Genomic DNA, 23,627 nt, shown 5'->3' on the forward strand with positions numbered 1-23,627 from the left:
TCCAGGCTCCTGGGAGGGAGGAGCTCATGGCAAGTGGGCGTGCTGCAGGAGACAGCTCTGCCCAGGAGGAGCTCCTCTGCAAAGCACAGCAGGGCAGGGTCCGAGGGCAGACGAGCGAGGCAGAGAGGGGTTGAAGGCAGTTTGGAGCGGGAGGACTCTGAGAGCTCACAGAGAGAGAAATCTCCACAGCCCCTGACACGGTAAGTCTCTGGCTGCGGGGCAATGCAGCCGCAGCTCCTGCAGGGATCTCCTAAAGCTGCCATAGCCCAAAACCTACGGGATCTCGCTGCAGTGTAGAGCAGGAGGACGTGCTCCAGAGCAGGGATCCTCTGCTGCACCATCAGAGGGAATGGGCACGATGGCTGCCTTCTCCCGGGGACGGCGTCAGGGCTGTGAAGGTGTGTGTGCAGGCACAGGTGCCCAGGGCTGTCCTTCTCAGCAGGGTCCCTGCACCCCAGGGGACCGTGTGCCAGGGCAGGGACTCTGCCGCCTGCCAGGGTCAGCACTCAGCCTGTCCAGGGAGCGCCCCACAGCCTGTGGCAGAAGCTGTGGGTCGAAGGATTGACCCCCGGCAGGGCAGGGCAGGGCAGGGTCCTTCTGCTGTGGAGAGGCTGCTGCATGGGTCAGGTTGGCTCACAGCTCCACATCACCCCAAGAGGTTTCACAGGGGACTTCTCCAGAAGCCCATCAAGACAAGGGCTACCTGGGAGTTGTCCTGGTTTCAGCTGGGATAGAGTTAATTTTCTTCCTAGTAGCTGCTGTGGTTTGGATTTGGTATGAGAATAATGTTGATAACACATTTTGTTTTATTTGTTGCTCAGTAATGCTCATAGTAAGTGAAGGACTTTTTCATCTTCCAATAGAAACTGAGAGGGACCATAGGCAGGACAAGCTGGGCAAAGGAACATTCCATACCATCATGCTCAGTACATAAATGGTGGGTTGGCGGGGAGCAGGAATCTGTGATCGCTGCTTGGGATGGGCGTCGGGTGGTAAGCAAGTGTATTGTGCCACTTTTAGTTTTTGTATATACTTTTACCATTATTATTTTCTTTTCCATTACTGTTATTTTTAACTGTCTTTGTCTCAACCCATGAGGTTTTTAACCCTTTCTTCCCTCTTCTCCCTACCCTTCTGGGGAGGGGAGTAGGGGCTGGGGAGGAAGGTAGTGTACTCCAGTGTTGTCTTCTCCCCCCAGGGCTGAGGAGTGACCTGGCTCTGCTCATATCACTACAGTTTTAAGACATCCAGGACTTTCCTTGAGGTTTTCCTGCAGGAATATGCTGAGCAGCTCCACTTCATTACAAGTGGATGACCGATGAGGTAAAGAGTGAATTTCAGAGGCTGTCACACCCTTTTCCAAATCCCCGCTGCTGCGGAGCAGGGATGACTCCTTGGGAGCCCACAAGAAGCTCCCGAGCCCACAATTGGACAGCACAAACCAGAGCTCCAACATGGGAGATTCAAAAAGTCCCTGGAAAAAAGGAGAGATGCGATGTGTGTTTTCAGGGGTTGAGGATTTGAAGGGCAGGGAATGGGAAGAGATTTGCTCAGAGCTGCCCTGAGTTGTGAGTGTGCTTTCTCAGTCAGCAGTACCTCGTGAATCAAGGCATCAGATGTCCAACGGCAGCTCCATCACTGAGTTCCTCCTGCTGGCATTCGCAGACACACGGGAGCTGCAGCTCTTGCACTTCTGGCTCTTCCTGGGCATCTACCTGGCTGCCCTCCTGGGCAACGGCCTCATCATCACTGCTATAGCCTTCGACGACCGCCTCCAAACTCCCATGTACTTCTTCCTCCTCAACCTCTCCCTCCTTGACCTGGGCTCCATCTCCACCACTCTCCCCAAAGCCATGGCCAGTTCCCTGTGGGACACCAGGGCCATCTCCTATGGGGGATGTGCTGCTCAGGTATTTCTACTTATATTTTTGATCTCAGCAGAATTTTATCTTCTCACTGTCATGGCCTATGACCGCTACGTGGCCATCTGCAAACCCCTGCACTATGGGACCCTCCTGGGCAGCAGAGCTTGTGTCCACATGGCAGCAGCTGCCTGGGGCAGTGGGTTTCTCACTGCTCTGCTGCACACTGCACATACATTTTCAATACCACTCTGCCAAGGCAATGCTGTGGACCAGTTCTTCTGTGAAGTCCCACAAATCCTGAAACTCTCCTGCACAGACTCAGACTATCTCAGGGAACTAAGGCTTCTTCTGTTTAGTACCTCTTTTACTTTTGTGTTTTTTGTTTTCATTGTGGTGTCCTATGTACAGATCTTCAGGGCTGTGCTGAGGATGCCCTCGGAGCAGGGACGGCACAAAGCCTTTTCCACGTGCCTCCCTCACTTGGCCGTGGTCTCCCTGTTTATCAGCACTGGAACGGTTGCTTACCTGAACCCGTCCTCCATCTCCTCCTCATCCCTGGATTTAGTGGTGTCATTTCTGTACTCTGTGGTGCCTCCAGCAGTGAATCCCCTCATCTACAGCATGAGGAACCAGGAGCTCAAGGATGCCCTGAGGAAACTATTGCAATATACTCTATTTCAGCATCAATGAGATAACTGTCTGTCTCCTATGACTCCCAGCATATTCACAGAATACAGCAGGATGATCTCTTGTTCATGAGCTTCTATTTTACTTTCTTTTTCTTTCTTTCTTTCTTTCTTTCTTTCTTTCTTTCTTTCTTTCTTTCTTTCTTTCTTTCGTCCTTTCTTTCTTTCTTTCTTTCTTTTTTCTTTTTCTTTCTTTCTTTCTTTCTTTCTTTCTTTCTTTCTTTCTTTCTTTCTTTCTTTCTTTCTCCTTCTCTTTTTTCTTTCTTTATTTTCTTTCTTCTATTCCTTTCTTTTTTTTCTTCTTTTCTTTCTTTTCCTTTATTGCCTCCATCCTTCCTCTGTTTTGCTCTTTTTCTCTTTATTCCTTTCTATTTCTTTCTCTCCTTTGTTCCTTCATTTCCTTGTTCATTCCCTCGTTCCCTTATTCATTCATTGGTTCGTTCTTTCCTTCTTTCCTTTTTTTTTCCTTCTTCTCATATTTTCTCTCTTTCTCTCTTTCTTCTCTCTATCTCTCTTTCTCTCTTTGTTAGACCTGTGGTAATATTATTCCTAATCTCACTTCTTAAACATTTAGGTGTATTTTCTTGCCCAGTGACCTGGTGTACATGAGAAGCCAGATTCCCCCTGTAGTTGAAACAAAACAGAGGCGGCAGCAGAAAATCAAGTTTTAAACCCCCTGTTTCTGAAAACTTTCCTGGAGCTGAGGGTGAATCTCCTCTGACTCTGCAGTCCCAGCATGGGCTGTAAGCAAGCAGAAGGCCAGGGGATGTCCCGCTGGAGAGGGATTCATGATACCCTGTTGTACTGGCTTTTGATGGGATAATTCATTTTATAGTGGCTAGTATGGGGATATGTTTTGGATTTGTGGTGAAAACAGTGTTGATAATATGGGGACAGTTTAGCTATTGCTGAGCAGGGTAACACAGCATCAAGGCTTTATCTGCTCCTCTTAGTTCCCTGAGAGCAAGTAGGCTGGGGGTGCACAAGAAGTTGGGAGGGGACACAGCTGGACAGCTGACCCCAACTGACCCAAGGGATATCCCATACCATATGATGTCGTGAACAGTAATAAAACCCGGGGAAAGAAGAAGGAAGTGTGGGATGTTTGGATTTACGGCATTTGTCTTCCCAAGTAACCATTACGCTTTCCTGGAGATGGCTGAACACCTGCCTAATGTTTGGAAGTACTGAAGGAGTTCTTGATTATGCTTTGCTTACTCACGTAGCTTTTGCTTTGCCTATTCAACTGCCTTTCTCTCTACCCTTGATTTTTCTCAGGTTTGTCCTTCCGATTCTCTCCCCCATCCCACCCAGGGGGGAGGGAGCCAGGGGCTGTGTGGTTCTTCGCTGCCTACTGGGGTCAAACCATGACACCTCTTTGAAACATCACACACCAGATTTAGTGCAGCACTCAAACGCAGAGGCACTGGAAATACCCCACGGTCCTACCAAGCCCCTTCCTTGGCCATAGGCCCATCAGAAGTGGAAGCTGGAAAGGGGCTCATCGGCAGTGATCCCTGTCCATCTGAGTCTGCTTCCCACCCTGACCATCACAGCCAGTGCAGGGTCACCCCGTAGCCTCAGGGCACCACAGTCCTCGCCCGCTAAAGAGCAGCACTTTAGCTCAGGGCCCTGTGGGGAGCATGGGCAGGGGTGCAGAAACAGCCGGCCAAGCCAGCACGGACACACTCATATGGGAAAAGGCTCTCTGTGATCGCGGGTGTCCCAGGAGAGGAGCAGGAGACCATGTGTGTGGAGGGGATGAAGAAAAAGAGCGACCCATGCCCGTGTGTCCAACTGGGGCAGTCTGCTGTGCCGCTGGCAGAGCAGGAGCTGCAAGAGGAGCCCCAGGGCAAGGACCCTCCTGCTGTCCTGGGGAGCGGGACTGGCACAGGGGGGCTGCAGGCTGCTGGTGAAGGGCACCTCCTGGGCCTGACAGCAGGAGAGGCACTGTCACAGACCTCTCTTTCATCCTTCCACGTCCAGCCTGCAGCCCTGGGGCTGATGGGGAAGCTGAGACCCTTCTCTGCCCCCCAGCAGCTGCTGTGCCCTTCCGTGGGGCTGTGGGCTGAGTGCCCAGAGCTCTGCAGCACCTTGCGGCAGGCACTGCCATGGGGTCAGCCCAGACTGGGCTGCTCTGCTGGGCTGGGAAGATGGCAGGGGAGGTGGGGAGAGCAGGGGAGGGCCTGGGGTGAGCTGGAAAGTGCCTGGGAGAGGAAAATTCCAGTGCGGAGCTCAGCTGTGTGAGTATGAAGGTTGGGTGCACACAGGAGTGTTCTGCCAGGCCTTCTGGCAGAGACATGAAGGATCAGGAGAGCAGGACCTGGTCTGTGCCATGGTCCGTGGATACACTAGCGAAGCTGCCCCAGGGTGATCATCAGCAACCAGCCCCTCACGGCTGCCACTGCCAGCAATAGCCACTCACCTCAGCTCAGAGAGGTGGTTTGTGCCTCCACAGAGGGACATAAAATGACCAGATCAGAAGATTTTTCTTGCATTACAGACTTATGAATACACATTTCCTGTGTGTGATGGGATGAACTTCTGCCTTCCATTGGTTTCGACATATCTTCCAGGAGGACCTGTTCCCTGACTGTACCAAGTACAGAAGTGAGGCTGACTGGTCAGCAGTTCCCAGCATCCTCGTTTTTACCCTTTGTCAAAATGGGCCTGATGGTTCCAGTTTTCCAGTCACTGGGGACTCCAGCTGACTGCCATGATGTTTGAAATATGATGCAGAATGGCTTGAAAACTGCATCAGTCAACTCCCTCAGGACCCTAGGATTTATTGAGTTGGGTCCCATGGACTTACGTATGTTCAGGTTCCTTAGGTGACCTCAAACCTAATCTTCTGCTACAATGGGAGGGATTTAATTCTCCCAGTCCCTGCTTTGAAGTTCATGGACTTGACAGACAGGGGAGGACTGACTGCCAGTGAAAACTGAAGCAAAAAAAACGGTTGAGTAATTCAGCCTTCTCCATGTCAGCTGTTACTAGTTCTCCTGTCCCATTTCTTAGGGCAGGTACATTGACTTGAAACTTCCTTTTCTGGCCAACATACCCATAGAAGCCCTTCCTAATATTCTTCACATCCCTTGTCAAATTCAGCTCCAGCTGTGCCTTAGCTTTCCTGATCCCCCCCACACACAACCGGGCAGCATCCCTATATTCTTTCCAGGATACATGTCCCTGCTTCCACTGTCTCTGTGTTTCCTTCTCACACTGTAGTTTCAGCAGGAGGTCCTTACTAAGCTGTGCCAGCCTCCAGCTTTGTATGCATGTTTTCTTACACGTGGCAATCAAGAGCTCATGCGCTCTGAAGAAAACGTCCTTAAAGAGCCGCCAGCTCTGCTCAGTACCTTTGTCTTTGAGGGAAGTTTCCTCAGGGGGCCCATCCACTAGCTCCTTAAACAACAGAAAGCTTGCTCTCCTAAAATTCAGGCTCCTGATGGTACTCTTCACCAGGCCCGTACCCCTCAGGACTGCTAATTCCACCAGGGCACGATCACTGCATCCCAAGCTGCCATCAGTCTGGACCTCTCTAATTAGTTCTTCCATGTGGGTGAGCAACAGGTCCAGTGGCACTTCTCTTCTGGCCAGGCTGTCTATCACCTCAATGAAGAAATTATCCTTGACTCTCTCCAGGAGTCTCCTGAACAGCTTACAGCTTGTTGTGCTGCTTGTTCAGCAGATGTCAGGAGGACTGAAGTCCCCCAGCAGGATCAGATCCTGCGATCACGATGCTTCCTGTAGTTGAAGTAAGAATGCGTTGTCACCAGGCTCCCCTGGGGCAGGTGCTCTGTAGGAAACACCAGACACAAGGTTTCCTTTGTTTGCTTGGCCACTGGTTTTCACCCAGAAGCTCTCAACCTGTTCATTGCTGGTTTTCCAAGACAGCTCTGTGCAGTCAATCCAGTCTTTTACATGGAGGGCAACCCCCCGCCCCTCCTTCCTTGCCTGTCCCTCATGAACAGTTTAGAGTCATCGATTGCAGTGCCCCAGTCATGTGACTCATCCCACCCCATTTCAGTGACAGCAGTCAGATCAGAGCTCTCTTGCTACACAGGGCTTCCAGCTCCTCTGCTTTGTTACCCAGCACACCTGCATTGGCACAGAGGCATTTCAGCTGTGCTATGGATTATGTCACCTTTTTAGAGGAAGATGCCCTAATTCCTTTGAGGCATTTCACAGGGGTTTCCCTGGTGGTTCCTAATACATCAGCAGCCCCTGGCTCTTCTCTGCAGCAAGAAACTCCACCCCCTTCCGCCACTAAGCCTAGTAAGTCCTTGTGAGTCTTGTGAGCTTGTTGGTGAAGGCCCTACTTGTCCCACTCGGTCAGGTGAATCTCATCAGCTCCCAAAAGATCCAGCTACTCAAAGCTCTCTCCATGATCACAGAAGCCCAAACCTTGAGTGTGACACCAGCAGCCACAAAGCCAGGCATTCACCTATTGGGTTTCTCTCCCCCTTCTGAAGCCCCTTCCTCTGACTGGGAGGAGAGAGGAGAACACCACCTGTGCCCCTGATCCTTTTAGCATTGCTCTGTGGGACATGTAGTGTCTTCTGGTGGTTCTCAGTTTCCTTCTGGCAGTATCATTAGTCCCTATGTGGAAGAGGAGTGAGTGAAAACCTGTAGGGTTCACCAGGCTCAGCAGCCTCTCAATGACATCGCAAATGTGAGCTCCTGGTAGGCAGCAAACTTCTCCAGAGAAACTGTCTGGAAGGCAAATGGTTGCTTCGGTGCTTCTCCATAAGGAATCTCCAATTACTAATACTTTATGTGCTTTCTGGTGGCACTGGTTCTAATGCGGGTGGGTGGGTGGATCAGCTTTGCACGGTCGGCTTTTCCTGAATCCTGCCCATTACTCACCTGCTCTTCATTCTCCATCCCCAGAGCATCACATCTGCTACACAGAGGCACTTCAGGGGAAGGGGGAAGGTTCCTCCTGCCCTGACCAGAGACAAGGGACCAATCTCCTTCCTCTCAGGACTTACTTGTGTCAGTCAGCCTGAGGTGGAATTCAGGCTTACCCTCCCCTTGGGCAGCATTAAGGCAGGGCTGGTGCTCAGCGTGGCACAGCGCACAGGACCACGCATCCATCTCTCCCTCATGTTCCCGGATACTGCACTGCCTGTTGAGCTCCTCTGGTAACACACCTACTGGTTTGAGGAGTTCTTCCAGCTGGGCACACTTGCAGCTATGATGGCCATTGCTTACTAGGGGGACTTCCAGGTGCTGGAGCTCCATGCAACCTGAGGTCTGGACAGCTATTTCAGTCCTTGGGAGTTCTGTTTTGGTGGAGGTGACAGCATAGGATGCCTTTAGAGCTTCTGCTTGCATTTCAGCCTCCGCCTTGCACTTGTGCTGCCTGGACACCATTTTCTTTGACCAGGACACAGTCTCTTTGAAGTTCCGAGGAAAAATGGCTCCTTTACATCTAAGATGGCAATTCATTTGAAATATGTTGTTCTTCTAATTCTAATTCCCTGGAGACCTCAAGCTTCTGGGTGGGCTTGCACAGCCACCAGCGTGCGGGGGTTACCATCAGGGCTGCAGCCTACGCCTGCCCGGGGAGCAGAGGAGGCAGCAGCCCGACAATGGGCAGAGTGCGCTGCCCGTCTTGTGCAAAGTGCCGGGCAAAGGGTCGCACTGCTCCCAGCTGACACCACTCCCTGTTTGCACGCCCTCATTGTGCTGCTCCTCAGGGACCAGTTATATGTGGCGTCCTGTGGTTTGAACTGGCCGCGGGAACCAATGCACCGCACAACTCTCGGCTGACCCCTCTTGCCAGACCTGTTGCCTGCCGGCTGGTCCCTCCACACACACAGCCCACAGGTGCCAGGGGCCCAGAGACACCCTCAGGCACCTCCGGGCACCTCACAAGCCTTGACATCCTCTCAGCATGCCGCAACAACTGCTGCTCCACTGCCGCCACTGCCCAACGTTTAAACTCTGGCAGGAGCCATTACTTTCAGGTTGGTGTGGCTATTTAATTCCCAAAGTGCTGCAAATGAAAGTGTCACTGACGGTGAAATAAGTTTCAGTAGCTCCAAAGTTGCTGAAGATTGTTTTCTTTTAATAAAACTTTCGTTCTGGCTGGGAGCACAAGTGCCGTGGTTTAACCCCAGACAGCAGCGAAGCACCACACAGCCACGCGCTCACTCCTCCCAGTTGGATGGGGGAGAGAATCACAAGAGCAAAAGTCAGGAAATTCGTGAGTTGAGACAGGAACAGGTGCATAAGTAAAGCAAAAGCCGCGCACGCAGGCAAAGCAAATCAAGGAATTCCCTCACGACTTCCCACGGGCAGGCAGATGTTCAGCCATCTCCAGGAAAGCAGGGCTCCATCACGCAGAACGGTTACTCGGGAAGACAAAACGCCGTAACTCCAGAAGTCCCCCTTTCCTTCTTCTTCCCCCAGTTTATATGCTGAGCACGACGTCATGCGGTGTGGAACATCCCGTTGGTCAGTGGGGGGCAGCTCTCCCGGCTGTGTCTCCTCCCAACCCTTTGTGCATTCCAGCCTACGCGCTGGCGGGGTGGTGTGAGGAGCACAAAAGGCCTCGACTGCGGAGCAACAACCACAAACCTGAGGGTGTTATCAACCACTCGGCAGGAAAACAAATAGTCCCACCGCCTCCCAGCAGCCACAGGGGCCATTGGCCCCGGAAGACTCTCTCTCTTCTGGTCATGTGCTCTGTTGTGATTGGCTGGCAGGACCGGCCGCTCCCTCCAGTTCACCCGGAAATACATCAGACCAGGAAGGCCCTTCCCCTACATGCACAGGGGCTGCCATTTTGGTTTGACCACCATTTTAGGTCAGGGTGCCGCTATTCATGGCAGTGAGCGGCCATTTTGTTAAACATCATTCTGCCCTGGGATTGGCTAATGGCCATCTTGTGACATCGCAACACCCACGTGTTCTCAGGCAGCCCCTGTGATTGGCTGTCTGTCTCCTTTGGCCTAGGAAGTGCTTGGATATAAAATAAATATATTACTATTCAATATATACACATATGGAAATAGATCTGCAAAAGGAAGTATATAATTCTATTAGTGAAATATTTTCTATATATAAATAGTTACAGTATTTTCATATATATCCTTCTATATATGTATATACGTATACACATTTTTCACAAATAAACATTTTTTAAAGCTACAGAAATTAATATACACACAAAAGTAGATGTGTGAAATGTTCTGTAATGATGATTAATTTACTGAAGAATTAAAGTTTAAGTGTGAGTAGAAACAAAAGGAAAAGTCCGGGTCAGGGTCCCCCACTTTACCAGGCGGCAGAACATGCCATGGCAGCTCTGGGCTGGGGGAGATTCAAGAGGGTGAAGGGGTACCCGAAAGGTTCTGAGGCATGGACAAGCTGCGACAAGCCCAGGTACTGTTGCCCCCTCCCTGGAGACCTCCATGGGGCCCCCAGAACAAATCCTGTCAGGTGCAAATAAGGGCCCATTCCTGTGAGCAGCACTGGGAGGCCCCCACAGCCCAGCCCAGCGCTGCAGGGCGGCCGTGCGGGCTGACTGGGGCAGAGTGTGGGCTTTGAGCGGTGCTGCAAGACACAGGCCATGCTGGCTATGAGAATGGAAAACCAGGACAAAATGCCACCTGCAGAAGAACATGCACATGGGGTCAAAGCAGAAAAGATGCAAAGGGGCTCCCCAAAAGCACCATGTGCTCGAGGGAAAAGAGCCAATGGGCCAGTGAACTGCAAACTGCATTTTGAGGTGTCCCACCAAGAAGTTGGGTAGATTGGGGAGCCCCCTTTCCTCAAGGTTGTGGAGGAGATGACAGATCCCTGTCAGACCACCGTGGGGTGCAGGGCAGTGCTACATGTTCTGCCTTGCCCTTAGGTGGATGACCTGATTGACATTTTTAAAAAAACTCCAATTAACTGAGTGAGGGGAGAAGTCAGGAGTGGGCTGGGACTTGTCCACGTCCACCTGAGCCACACCATCCAAACCCCGTGTGCTGTGTGTATGTCATGTCAAAGGATGGGGAAGGGGGTGCTGGTGGTTGCTGCAAATGCATTGAACACTGCAGGACCTGAGCAGGATGACCCCACTTATAAAACTGTCTTTACCTCAACCCATGGTTTTGTTCTTTTGTTGTTTGTTTTTTTATCATTTGGCCTTCCAATTTTCTATCACCTCTTTCTGTGGAGGAGTGAGCAAGTGACTGAGAGGGGGTTCAGCTACTGGCTTGGGTCACCTCTAAAGGTGAGAACATACCAAATGCTATATTACTCTGAGGTCACGGCTGCCAGAGTGACCAGGCCAAGAGGAGGCTTATGGTTTGTGTAGGAGCTTGTGAGGTCACTTGTTCCCTCCTATCTCATAGTTGAGCAGATAGCAAATAGGTAGATGTGTGGTGGTCAGGTCTCTGGTGCCAGAGTAGCTGATAGAGCAGGAGCAAGGCCAGGGCTCTTGTATGAGCCTGTGAGGTCACTGGTGCTTGTGGTGCTGATAGGCAAGAGGGAGACACATGGCTTGCATATGTACTTGTGATGTCACTCTCAGCTGAGTAGCTGATAAGCCAGGACCAGATACACAGCTTGTGTAGGGCCTTGTGAGGTCACTGGAGCCTGAGTACCTCACCAGGAAGTACATGGCAGATGGGCAGATATGTACTTATAAGGTCACTCTCAGCTGACAAGCCATGAGCTGACCCATGGCTTGTGTAGGTTTTGTGAGATCGTCCATGTCTCAGTACCTGGCAGGCCAGGAGCAGACCCATGGTATGTGTCTGTGCTTATGAGGTCACTCATGCCTGAGTAGCTAGTAGGCCCGGAACAGGCCTATGGATTGTGTAGGTGCTTGTGAGGTCACTGGTGCCTGAGCATGCCAGGAGAAACGTGTGTTGCGTTGGATATTTTGAGGTCACAGGTGCCTGAGAATCTGGTAGGCCAGGAGTAAGCACCTGTCTTGTGTAGGTGTTTGCAAGGTCATTTGTGACCAATTAGCTGGTAGTCCAGGAAGAGGCCCAGGGGTTGTTTAGGTGCTGGTGAGGTCACTGCTGTCCTAGTGTCTGATAGGACAGGAGTAGACCCCTGGGTTGTGTCGATTGTTGTGGTGTCACTGGTGCCTGAGTTTCTGATAGGTTAAGAGCCAAACAATAGCTTGTGTACGTGTTTGTGAGGTCACTGTTGGCCGAACACCTGATAGGCCAGGAGCAGGCCCATGCAGATTTAGATGCTCTGACATCACCAGGAGCAGGCCCATGTCAGGCTTAGATGCTCTGACATCATCAGAGGCTGAGTGGCAGATAGGCCAGGAGTATGTACGTGGCTTTGGAATGAGCTTGTGATTTCACTGGTGCCGGAGTAGTTTTTATGCAAGGAGTAGGCATGTGGTTGTGTGGGTGCTTCTGATGTCATTAAAAGAGTATTTAGATCCCACCTAAATAGGGCTTTTTGGAAGAACCATCCTCAGCAGAAGCCCATAGTGAGGTCACCATCAGTATAGGTCCTGAGCACACAGCAGCAGAAGTAGGAGAGTGTGAGGTCACGGTCAGTATAACCCATGAGCACACATCTTTGGCAGGAGGAGGGATGTGAGGTCACGTCACCGATGGAACCCCGTGGCCGTGGGGTCGGTGCAGAGCAGCCACATGCATCACTGGGGCCTCATGGGGGACGGGAGCTGCCCGGCGGCGTGCCTGTGAGGCCGAAGGAGCAGCCCCTGCAGCCCTGGCTGGAGCAGTCAGGGTGGGGGTGTCTCGGGGGCACGGTAGGGATGTGCCTGGGCACAGCGCCAGGAGGAAACCACAGACTTCCTGCCCGGGCGCTGCGGGGGGAGCGCGGGGAGCGCTGCGAGGCCACGTGGGCTGTGGGTTGTGCACCTGCAGGCTCCAGCTCCCGATCCGCCCGCGGGGAATAACGGCCCCTCGGTGACACGCTGAGAGTCAGGGACACGTCTGAGCCTCTGGGCTGCATGTCTGCTGCCAGGGCAGGGACGTGTCCCAGCTCCAGCTGCTGCGAGGGACCGACCATGGGCTCTCTGGGGAGGCCTGGACAAGCCAGCACTGCTGGGATGGAGCTCTTGACCTGGGCAAGGCCTTTTCCCGGCTGCTGCTCCCAGCACAGAGGGGTCTGTAGCAGGGGCAGGGGTGGTTTCCTCCCCATCCTGACACAGACCCCTGTGCAGTCCCAGCTCCATGGCTCCCACAGCTCAGGGACAGCTGGACACTTGCCACTTGGGTTCATGGATGAGGCCGGCGTAAGAGATGCTCAGTGCTCCCAGTCCCCACAGCGAGGTGCAAGGAGTGACCGACTCATATTCCCTCCACACCAGCTTGTCCCATGACAATCCGCCACCACAGCGACCGTGATACGCGCAGTGGGACATGTATGTCCTTCATATATGGTCATGAACGGCGCTGGAGAAGTTCATTGGAGGGCTGGGCTGTGTCGGAGGGGAGATAGCTCCCGATAATGTCTAAAAAGGTGCTGCTGCTTCGATTGGCTCCTCCTGCAGCTGGGTCGGCATCTGCAGAGATATATTACCCTCCCATCATCATTGTCCCCATGAGTCCCCAGGAGCCGTGACAGGGAACAGGGTGCAGCAAAGCCGTGCCAGCAGAGCAGGAGTCTAAGGATGGGAATAGAGGGATCCATCTCCCGTCTGGTGCTGGGGCTGCTCCTCTTGGTTCAGCTCTGCAGAGGTAAGTGCTGGCTCCCTTCTAGTGAGCACCGGTGGGGTCATCAGGATATCTCTGGGAATGGGATTTCCTTGTAGGCGCCACTGAGGTGAGGGTCAGAGGGCACTCAGGTCTATGGACCTCATGCCTTTTCCTGCATCCATCTGGGTGGGAGAGGGTATCTCCACTTCTAGGGCTCCAGTGTTTAGGTCACGCCATTTCTGGCTGCATTTATAGACACCCCATCCCGGGGTATTCTTTTGGGATCGCCTGTTCCCCAGTGCTGTTCCTCTGGAGTTGGTGGTGGCTCAGCTGATGACAACAGCACTCAGCAGTCCCCAGGGCTCAGCAAACCTGCAGAGCGCCCCAGAGGGTTTGTGTGCTGCTCACTGCCCCTATGTTCTGGGGGACGCTAACACCAGGAGGGCAGTTGTGCCCTACACGGAGAAGGGGACTGGGGCATCTGCACATGGAAATGTCCTTCTTGGGGCCCCAGCAGTGATGCCAGTGGCAAGAAGGGGACATGGGTTGGCCGATGCTCAGGATTGTGTTGGTGCTCCCTTGGGACATGGAAAGCCCTGGGGTGGTAGGTTTTTGTGGTGCCAGGGCAGGTGGTGTGCTAGCGGAGCTTCAGGCCTGGGGACACGGTGCTGTTAAGGGGTGCTGGTCTGGGGAGGAGCAGGTACCCTGTGCAGGGCCTGGGGGTACAGTTTTTGGGTGGGCATGGGCAGGGGGCCTTTGGGGTGGGAGAAGGTGCTGAGGGCTGTGGGGCAACAAATGGCCCCGTGGGTCTGGAGTTAGCACCCCCAGCCTGCACAGCCCACGGGGAGTGCAGGGACACTCACACTCCCCCAGGGGAAGCCCAGAGGGGAGAGGGCTCCCACCCTGGTGGCCGTGGCTTGGCCCAGGCAGGGGGGACCCCAGACCTGCAGTCTGGGGCTCAGTGTTCTCCTGACCAGTCCCATGTCAGTGTTTGAAGGGGCTGCAGAGGTGAGGCTGGAGGACGGCAGTGGGCGCTGTGCTGGGAGAGTGGAGGTGAAACACCAGGGCCAGTGGGGGACCGTGTGTGATGACTCCTGGGACCTGGATGATGCTGCAGTGGTTTGTAAGCAGCTGGGCTGTGGGTCTGCTCTTAAAGCTCCTCGGAACGGACACTTTGGGGCTGGATCTGGCCCCATTTGGATGGATGATGTTGATTGTCACGGCAATGAGTCTGCCCTGTCTGACTGTACACACCCTGGATGGGGTCAACACAACTGTGATCATTCTGAGGATGCTGGAGTGATATGTTCAGGTAAGGAGCCAACCCGTTCAGCACCTTTGGGACTGGGACAGGGGAACGGACCTGTCTGTGCCCTCCGGGAGCCATGAACGGGTGCCAGAGCAGGGTGCGGTGTGACTGGTGCACTGCCAAGCTGGGGCTGTCATTGCTGGTGTCCCTGGTGCCGGAGGAAAGACCAGTGGGATCCCACCCTGGGCGTCCACCCACTGCCAGGCCCCAGGATGGCCCAGCCCAACCTCAGTCAGAGCCTGGGTCTGGGAGATGAATCCCCCTCCATGACCCGCATTTTCTGTTGGTTCTCATCTTTTTTTAATGCTTAGAGGAGGGGTGCCAGGGGGATGGGACCAGTCTTTTTTTTCAGTGGTGTCCAGTGACAGGACAAGAGAGATCAGGCACAAACTTGACCATGGGAAGTTCCATCTTAACATGAGGAGGAACTTCTTTACTCTGAGGGTGGCAGAGCACTGGCAGGGGCTGCCCAGAGAGGTGGTGGAGTCTCCCAAACTGGAGACATTCCAAACCCACCTGGACGCCATCCTGTGCAACTGCTGTTGGTGCCCCTGCTCTGGCAGGGGGTAGGACTTGGTGAGCTTCAGAGAGCCCTTCCCAACCTGACCATTCTGTGATTCTGTGATTCTCCTCCAATTCAGCCAGGACCTTTCTGGCATTTCTGAGTGCTAGGTTCCCCTGTGCCAGGTGCACCAAGAGCTGCTCAGACGGCCACCCACAGCCCAAGGGAAGGGCACAGAGTGGCCAGGGGGTTTCGGGTTGTGCCTTCCGGCAGACAGAAGTTCTTCAGCCAAAGCCAAAGGACTGCTCAAAGGGGAAAAGCGCTGGCCTTGGGCAGAGGAGCAGGGTGGCACACAGCAACCTGTTCCTCTCCCAGGGTCACCCTGCAAGAGCCAGCCCATGGGGACATGGCGCTGTGCAGGCAGTGTTGACCCACCTGCCCCAGGCCCGGGGTGCCCTGTGTCACAGGGGCTTTGCCGGCACATTCTGGCGCTGCTCAGTGCCCGTCCTTGCAATGGGAGTTGGTGTCAGCCCAGGGCTGCTCCTCTCCCGCTCTCCTTCCCTCTGCCTTCCCGTTAATGGCCACATTTGTGTTCCTGGCCCTAACTGAGGCAGGTGCCAGAGTCAGGGGCTGGCACGGACTCCGACTGCTGATGTAGCCATGCCACACTTGTACCATGTGGCATGTCCCATCTAACAGCAGTGTCCCAACAGCCTGAGACGGCCCTGAGAGAAGGGTGTGTTTCATGCGATTCCAATGGATTCCTCAGCCTGGCCCTGATCTCGGTGGGCAGAGCAGGCTGCAGCAGCCGACAGCGTCTGAGCCCATGTCCCTGGGTCCCAACGTGCTCTGGGTGCTGCCTGGGAGCTCAAGGTCTCCAAAATGGCAGGAGTTTGTCTGAGCAGTGCCTACAGCTGGGGGTTGGGAGAGAAGCAAGACTGCAAGTGCTGTGCTGATGTCTGAGGAGCGGCAGGGTGTCCCTGGGGTATTTGTGCCAGCAGAACCCACTGGGAGCTGCTGAGAGGCTTGTGGGGCTCTTTGCCTGTGGCCACCTCAGAAACCAGGTGGGACATGGGCCCATGACTCCAAAGGGCTCTGGGAACTCTCAGGAGTCTTTGATTTCTGCAGGATTTCTCCAGCTAGTTGGAGGGGACAACCCCTGCTCAGGACGAGTGGAGATCCGTCACAGGGACGAGTGGAAAACTGTCTGTGACTCAGACTTTGGTCCCAAAGCTGCCAACGTGGTCTGCAGGGATCTACAGTGTGGCACAGCCCTATCTGTCCATGGGGCAGCTCACTTTGGAGAAGGGGTTGGTCCCATGTGGGACAGGGAGCTCCAATGTGTGGGGAATGAATCCTCCCTCATGTTCTGCCCCAAGGGGTCCCCCAGAGACCAGCCCTGCACCCACATGAACGCCGCTGGTGTCACCTGCACACGTAAGGACTCACATTGGAGTGTTAAACACCAAGGGGCGTGCTGGGGATGGGGGAGAAGGGCAGCGACCGTGCTGTGCTGGGCATGAGGAGAGAAGGGGTGATGTGGTTGTCTGCAGCCAAAATATCATGCAGAGGGAGGAGGATGATGGGCTCCTCTCCATTTGGCCTCTCCTCCAGCTCCTGAGAGTGAGAACACAAGTCCACCCTCTCTCATCCTTCTCTGTCCCCAGAGTACACAGGGTTCAGGCTGGTGAACGGCAGCACGGCGTGTGAGGGGAGGGTGGAGGTCCAGGTGCTGGGGACCTGGGGCACCCTCTGTGCCTCCCACTGGGATCTCTCAGAGGCCCAAGTTCTCTGTTGTCACCTCGACTGTGGATTCGCTGAGTCTGTTCCCAGAGGAGGGCATTTTGGGAGAGGCACTGGCCCCATCTGGAGAGACTCATTCCACTGTGACGGGACTGAATCCCACCTGGGCCAGTGCTTAGTGACCTCACTGGGGATGTCACCGTGCTCCCATGGGAACACCGCTGCTGTCATATGCTCAGGTGAGTGCTGGGAAAACACTCAATTAACTCCATTTTTTCCTTGTGTGCTACATGGTCTCCCAAAGCAGGGGGCCCTGTGGCAGTGCAAGGTGTCACCAGGGGACATCTGGAGCACTTTTCCTGCTCAGACTGACTACTCCGCTGTGACAGAGCAGAGGACTGAACAGGGGCCGGTGTCTTTCCCCCTCAGGGCAGCAGCTCCGGCCCTGGGGCCACCGCCAGGCCCAGGCTCCTTTACCTTCCCACAGTGGGATGGGCCAGGAACATGGCTGTGGGGCTTGTTTCCATCCCTCTGCCTGCAGGCAGCCCTGTCCCACCCCACAGAGAGTCCCACAGAGCCCAATCCCACAGCAGAGGTGCTGCCTGGGGGCCACCAGCAGCAGCATCAGACCTGGGGGTGAGCTGCAGAGTGGGGCTGGCTTCTGGTCAGCACAGGACCCAAATTTTCCCCATTTGATGGCAAAGGCCCACCTTGCTCTGGCTCCCAGTTGCCCATCCCAAGGGATGCAGGATGGCAGAGACACATCTGTCATGTGTCTCAGCAGTGGCCACTCCTGGCTGCTGCTCCCTCCTGCGGGAGCTGCCCCAACTGCCTTGGCAGGGACGTGGTCTGTGGCTCTGCCCCACCAAGAGCAAAGCTGGCGTCTTACTCAGGAAGGCTCAGGGACTGGGAAAGCACCCCATGGAGTCCTGGACAAGGAGCTCTCCTTGGGGGCTGGAGGCAGGCAGGCGAGCTGCTTCTGCAAGGAATTTCCCTTCTGGGCCCCTCTGCAAGGGTGCCAGAGCCTGGAGACATGCTGCAGGCTGCCAGGCTCCCCAATGCCACCAAGGACTGGGGCATGGCTGCTCTCCCCAGGCCCAGATCGCTTTGCATCCGTGCGGCTGGTGGGTGGAGGAAGCCGGTGTGATGGGCGAGTGGAGATCTTCCAGCACGGGACGTGGGGCAGAGTCCTGGATGACCAGTGGGATCTGAAGGAGGCCAGCGTGGTGTGCCGGCAGCTGCAGTGTGGAGAGGCAGAGACAGCCTACAACCCCCCGAAGCCTCAGCGAGGGATGGGTCCCGTGGGGCTTCGAGGGGTCCGGTGCGCAGGGCATGAGGCCAACCTGACCCTCTGCAACACCTCCCTGCCTGAGAGTGCACTGGACGCAGGGATTGCCGAGGACGTGGCGGTCATCTGCTGGGGTGAGTGGCACTGCAGGGTCCCCCAGGCTCTGGGCTGGGTGGGCAGCCAGCCCGTGACGGCAGCTGGGGTTTCCTCCTGCTGCAGGGAGCCGGTGGGTGCGGCTGGTGAAAGGGCCTGGGCGCTGCGCTGGGAGAGTGGAGGTCTACTACCAGGGACGCTGGGGGACCGTCTGCGATGACGACTGGGACCTGTCCGACGCTGCCATTGTTTGCCGCCAGCTGGGCTGTGGAGGGGCGGTGGAGGCAGTTGGCTCTGCTCGGTTCGGAAAAGGCTCCGGTCAGATCTGGCTGGATGGAGTGAACTGCTCTGGGGCCGAAGCTGCTCTCTGGGACTGCCCGGCAGGGTCCTGGGGGCAGCACGACTGCGGGCACAAAGAGGACGCAGGAGTCGTCTGCTCAGGTCTGTGCCGGGGGCTGCGGTGGGAGCCCAGTGCCCAGGCAGGCTGGGATGAGGGGAGGGCCAGCAATGGCCGAGGCTGTTACTGGCCACCTCTGAGCCTCTGACAAAGCCCATCCTGGGGACACCCACCCACAGGTCCCCTCAGTCCCTTTGGGGGTCCCTGGGGTGCTCAGCTGTCCCTGATGGTTTGCAGGGAGGGCAGGGTTGTCTGTCCATCAGGGACATTTCTCTGCCCGTGGGTGCAAGAGGGACTTGCTGGCCGTTCCTTTGCCTGGCTGAGGGTGTGGGTTGTGCAGAGGTGTCCCTGCTGCCACAGCCCCACACCAGCCTGTTCCCCCTCGGTGCCTTTCCTCCCAGAGTTTGTGGCCCTGAGGCTGGAGAACAGCAACAACTGCTCCGGGCGCCTGCAGGTTTTCTACAATGGGACGTGGGGGAGCGTTTGCTCCAACTCAATGACTCGCAAAACGATGTCACTGGCATGCAAGGAGCTGGGCTGCGGGGACATACAGACCCTGGAAACACAACTGCCCTTCGGCAGGATTTCTGGCCCTGCCTGGCTGGATCGTGTGCAGTGTGGGGAGAAACACAGCTCCTTCTGGCAGTGTCTGTCTGATCCCTGGAACCCACAGTCATGTGATGACCTGCGAGATGAGACCCACATCACCTGCAATGGTAATTCTGAGCTACCTGGGCACCAGCTTCTCCCCAGCTCCTGCTCCTTGCTGGGCATGGTCAAACGCAGAGACAGGCTCTGCCGAGGCTCTTCCTTTCCATGCCAGATACTTCTGCTGCTGGTAGCAAAAATGGGACTTCAGCCCTCAGAGCCCCACACATTCACCAGCAGGGGAATTGCCAGCCGGGCTCCCAGCTTTGCCTGGGCAGGGAAGAGGTTTTTGGAGGCAAGGTCTCAGAAGGGAACAGCCAGGGGTCCCAGGAGTGTCCCTTCCATGGACACCCTGCTGCTGCTGTGAAGTCCAGGGTCCCTTTGGGGCTGAGCAGTCAGGGTCCCTCACACTGCGTGTCCCCTGAGTGACCGGGGTTCAGGTGCTGCCGTAATTGAGGTGCCACGTGCATAACTCAGCCCCGCTCTCTGCTGCACTATGCCCTGCAACAGCCCCTTCACCGCAGCATTTCCTTCTGCAGGGCGTCAGCCAAAATTGCCCCCGGCCCCAACGGCTGCGTGCCCCAGCACCACGAGCTGCACAGGTAGCTGCTCCTCCACGTGCCCCTCTCGCCTGGCAGGGCTCTGCCTGCTGTCCCGCTGCCCTGGGAGCTCTCTGCCTTCTCCAGACAGGGAGAAGATTCGTGCCGTGGGAGGCGAGAATGGGTGCTCTGGCAGAGTGGAGGTCTGGCACCGTGGTTCCTGGGGGACAGTGTGTGACGACTGGTGGGACATGAGGGATGCCGAGGTGGCATGCAGGCAGCTGGGCTGTGGCCCTGCGGTGTCTGCCCTGCACGAGGCTGCATTTGGGGAGGGGACTGGCCCCATCTGGCTGGAGCAGGTGGAGTGCCGGGGGACAGAGCCATCTCTGCAGGACTGCTGGGCCCGGCATGGGGACAGCGGTGCCTGCCGCCATAAGGAGGACGCTGCTGTGCGCTGCTCAGGTAAGCGGCAGGGCTTGTGCCCCTCACAAGGGTATCAGCAAGGAGCCGTTTCCCCCATTCGGTCCTGTCATGGCTCCAGAGGTCCTGAGAGCAAGGCCATCGCTGCAGAGCACGGGAGCCTTTTGCCAAGTAGGCAGCAGCTTCTGTGGGATGTCCTCCAGCTTCTGCCTGCAGGGCCCTGCAGCCCCCAGGGCCATCACTGGGCTGCCTGCTCTGTCCTGCCCTGTGGCCAGAGTAGGGCCATGGGCTCCTTTCTGGCCACCCTCACCAGCGGTGCAGGAGGGGCAGTTTGGGTGGGATGTGTCAGGGATGTCTGCACATGCACACGTGTGCACACAAACACACACACACACACACTATGTGACAGAGAGGAGGCTCCCTGGTACCTGCACACCCACCCATCAGCCCTATTCTCCTTCTCCTTCCTTGCAGATGCACCCAGGACGGCAGCACCAACCCCTCGAGCAGGTAACCTGTCCTCCCCACTGGCGCTGGCTCTCCTTGGGCCCAGGCTGTGACCCACAGCCAGAGGGAATGGGCTCCTTTCTGGGGTGTGAATTCTCCCAGGAGGAGGCACCAGGGTAGCAGGGAGGTGGGGAGGTTGGGAAGGAGTGTTATTTAGCCAGTAAGGATGGAGCGTGGCCATCCCTCATGCCCTGGAGTCCCCTAGTCAAGATGCAGTGGGGATCAGGACTGGGCTGTCCCAGCCCCTCACCTCTCCCAGGCCTGGTACTGCCCTTGGTTCCTTCCATGCAGATCTCACCCGGGGCCGTCTGAGTGGCAGCGGGAGACTCTCAATGCCCGTCATCATCTGCATCATCCTGGGAGCCCTTCTCTGCCTGCTCCTGGCCCTCCTGGCCGGGCAAGTGCGACGCGCCAGGGCTGGGCGAAGAGGTGGGTCCCTTCCAGGGGAAGATGCCTCCTGGCAAGGCCAGGGCTGGTGTGGGCTGTCAGTGAGAGGTACAGGCAGAGTTGGGAGACAAGAGTGTTTGCTCTCCCATCCCATCCTCTCTCTGACCACCCCTGGGCCAGCTCTGCCTCTGTCCGCAGGCTCTGAGAGAGCTCAGGAGCCCTTCCCTGAGGCCGTGTACGAGGAGATCGGTTACAGCCCAGCATGGGAGAAGCAGGCAAGGTTCAGCGGCTCAGGTTGGTGCGCGTCCCTCATTGAGGACACATCTACAGTGCCTTCCCCCTGGTCCCCACCCAGGGTTGACACCCCCTGCAGCCCCCTGGCCAAAGGTCCCTGCAGCTCTGGGGCTGTGGGGTGTGTGGGGAGAGCAGAGAGGTCCTGGTCCCAGGAGAGAAGCTTTCTCCCCACCAGCTCTGCCCACCCCAGCTGGGGACGGCCCCTCTTTGCCTGCCCCAGCACCCTGGGGGACACATGAGGCTGAGGGAAGGGGCTGTCCCAGGGCAGCTCTGGGAGGCCCTTTGAGAAGGGGTTTGTCCCAGGAGAGCAGGGTGAGTCCTCAGCCCTCGTCCCCATGCAGCCGTGGCTCTGTGGGTCCCCCATCCCCAGCAGCACTGGCCACAAGCCGTGTCAGCAGAGCACACTCCTGGAACACCCATTGTGCCTCTCTCCAGGCGCCTCTTCAGAGGGGTCCCTGACCAAGCTGCAGACCTACCCCATGGACAGCAAGGAGGAGGATGGTCCGGGGCCAGCCCCAGGTAATGTGGAGCAGGAAGGGGTGGATCTCTCCTCCCTGAAGACATGAGATGGACAGCAGTGTCACTGGGTGTCAGCGTCAGAGTTGGAGAGGACATGGGGGGGTCTTCTGTGGGGCTGCCAACACCAATGTCTGAGCCCCATGTCCCTGCGCATCCTCCCATCCTCTGCTCTGCAGATGTATCTTCTCTCTGTCACCAGCTCCCCTCTCCTTTCAGACGTCCCTGTCCTGGCCGGAGGTGACCCAGCGGATGGCTATGATGATGCCAGGGAGTTTTCTGACCCGGGGGAGGATCCTGCCCCTGGGCAGGAAGACTGGGAAATGCCCAGGTTGCCAGAGGAAGGAGCAGGGCCCAAGGATGCACCCGGAGGTGAGAGGGGGAGATAGCGCTGCCGGTTCCTGGGGTGCCATCCCTGGTGCTGGATGAATCGCTGCCATACTGAGAGCCCGACCTGCTGGGACGGGGCCACCTGCCCCAGGAGTTTTCCTTGGGGGAAGTAACGGTGAGAGAGGGAGCTGAACATCTCCGGACTGGTGAGAAGGGAGGAAGGAGATGTAGAGTCCAGAAGGGGCACCCCATGGGGTGAACATGCAGTAGCATGCCTTGCTGCTTGCAGAGGCAGCCCTGCGCTCCCAGAGAAGTGCTGGGGCCCCTGGAGCTAAGGGGGATGTCTGTTCCCTGTCCCTAGAGAGCACGGGCTACGATGATGCTGAAGAGGTGTCTCTGGCGCATCTCCCTGAGGACACAGAGGCTGTGACACCGGATCTCAGTGCACAGCAGTCCCTGAGCACTGGGCCAGGAGAGACCGTCCCTGCCATGCAGCGGGGTGCAGCCAGGAGAGAGGAGAGGTCTGTGCAGCTGGGAGAGCCGTGAGCACTAGGGAACCGTCTCCCTTTTCCATGGGCAACAGAAACTGCTGGGTGGTTGCTCTATTTTTAATCCCCTGTTTTTATACTGTGCCCGTGTATTTGGTCTTATTAAAAGCCTTTGAGTCTTCGAGCCAGAGCTCTTCTTGCCTGCCCAGGAGTTGTAGTGTCTCCCTGAGGCCAACTAGGGGGAACAGAGAAGGAAAACATGGGAGTGGGGAAGATACATGTCTTGGGGACAGCAGGCTGTGAGAGCCCATGGTCCCTCGGAAATGTTTCTGCTGACAGAGACATTTCCACCCTGCCAGTCACACTTTCCAGCAAAAAGGATTCTCTGCAAAGTCCTGAGATACACCCAGTGCGAGCGCCCATCTCCTCACCCCGGGGTTCCCCAGTTGTCCTTTCCTGCAGCTTTGCCTGGGCCACGCTGGTCCCATGTATGCAGTGACCATATGTGTCAGCCATTGCCAAGGGGGTCTCGCCCTGGGAACGCTGCTCTCCCATGGGCTTTCCACAGCCGCGCTCTGCCCAGCGTGGGGTACCAGTGCAGAGGGTTGGGGTCTCACCCTCCCATCTCTCAGGCAGGTCCGTGGGAGCTGCAGGAGCAGGCACAGACCCAGGGCACAGTGACAATCCCGCTTTGCCACAAAGACCGGACCCAGCCTGCAGGGCCAGACTGTTCAGGCCCCAAAATGCCATGAAACGGGCTCTTTCTGCTCAGGTGTTCTGCCCCCTCACACATCTCTATTAGGAGGAGGAGGAGGAGGAGGCAAAGCTCTGCCATGTGCCAGAGTCAGGGAGAACTGTCACAGCTGTGGGAGGGAAGGGCTGGTGGGGAGGTGGCCTGGGAAGGACAATGGGCTCTTCTCTATGGTTGCCATCTGGGGCAGCTTGAGTTTACAGGTCAGTGTCCATCCTGGCACCCATCAT

General features: G+C 56.1%; 2 protein-coding genes across 2 annotated transcripts; both read left to right on the forward strand.

The window, feature by feature from the left end:
- Positions 1-1,616: 1,616 nt before the first annotated feature.
- Positions 1,617-2,555, forward strand: LOC309683904 (olfactory receptor 14J1-like; the record flags this gene model as incomplete). Its single annotated transcript, XM_082499887.1, has 1 exon — positions 1,617-2,555. One exon carries the CDS (start codon positions 1,617-1,619, stop codon positions 2,553-2,555), a length of 939 nt encoding a protein of 312 aa, XP_082356013.1.
- Positions 2,556-14,166: 11,611 nt separating this feature from the next.
- LOC309683905 (antigen WC1.1-like) lies at positions 14,167-22,704 on the forward strand (the record flags this gene model as incomplete). The annotated part of the gene is made up of 10 exons (XM_082499888.1): positions 14,167-14,497; positions 16,664-16,978; positions 17,841-18,161; positions 18,247-18,561; positions 18,919-19,233; positions 19,852-20,166; positions 20,923-21,060; positions 21,217-21,312; positions 21,748-21,831; positions 22,520-22,704. The coding sequence occupies 10 exons, from the start codon at positions 14,167-14,169 to the stop codon at positions 22,702-22,704; spliced, it is 2,415 nt and encodes an 804-aa protein (XP_082356014.1).
- Positions 22,705-23,627: the final 923 nt, after the last annotated feature.

Source organism: Vanellus vanellus, assembly GCF_965231255.1.
Source record: "Vanellus vanellus genome assembly, contig: HAP1_SCAFFOLD_35, whole genome shotgun sequence".
Lineage (NCBI taxonomy): Eukaryota > Metazoa > Chordata > Aves > Charadriiformes > Charadriidae > Vanellus > Vanellus vanellus.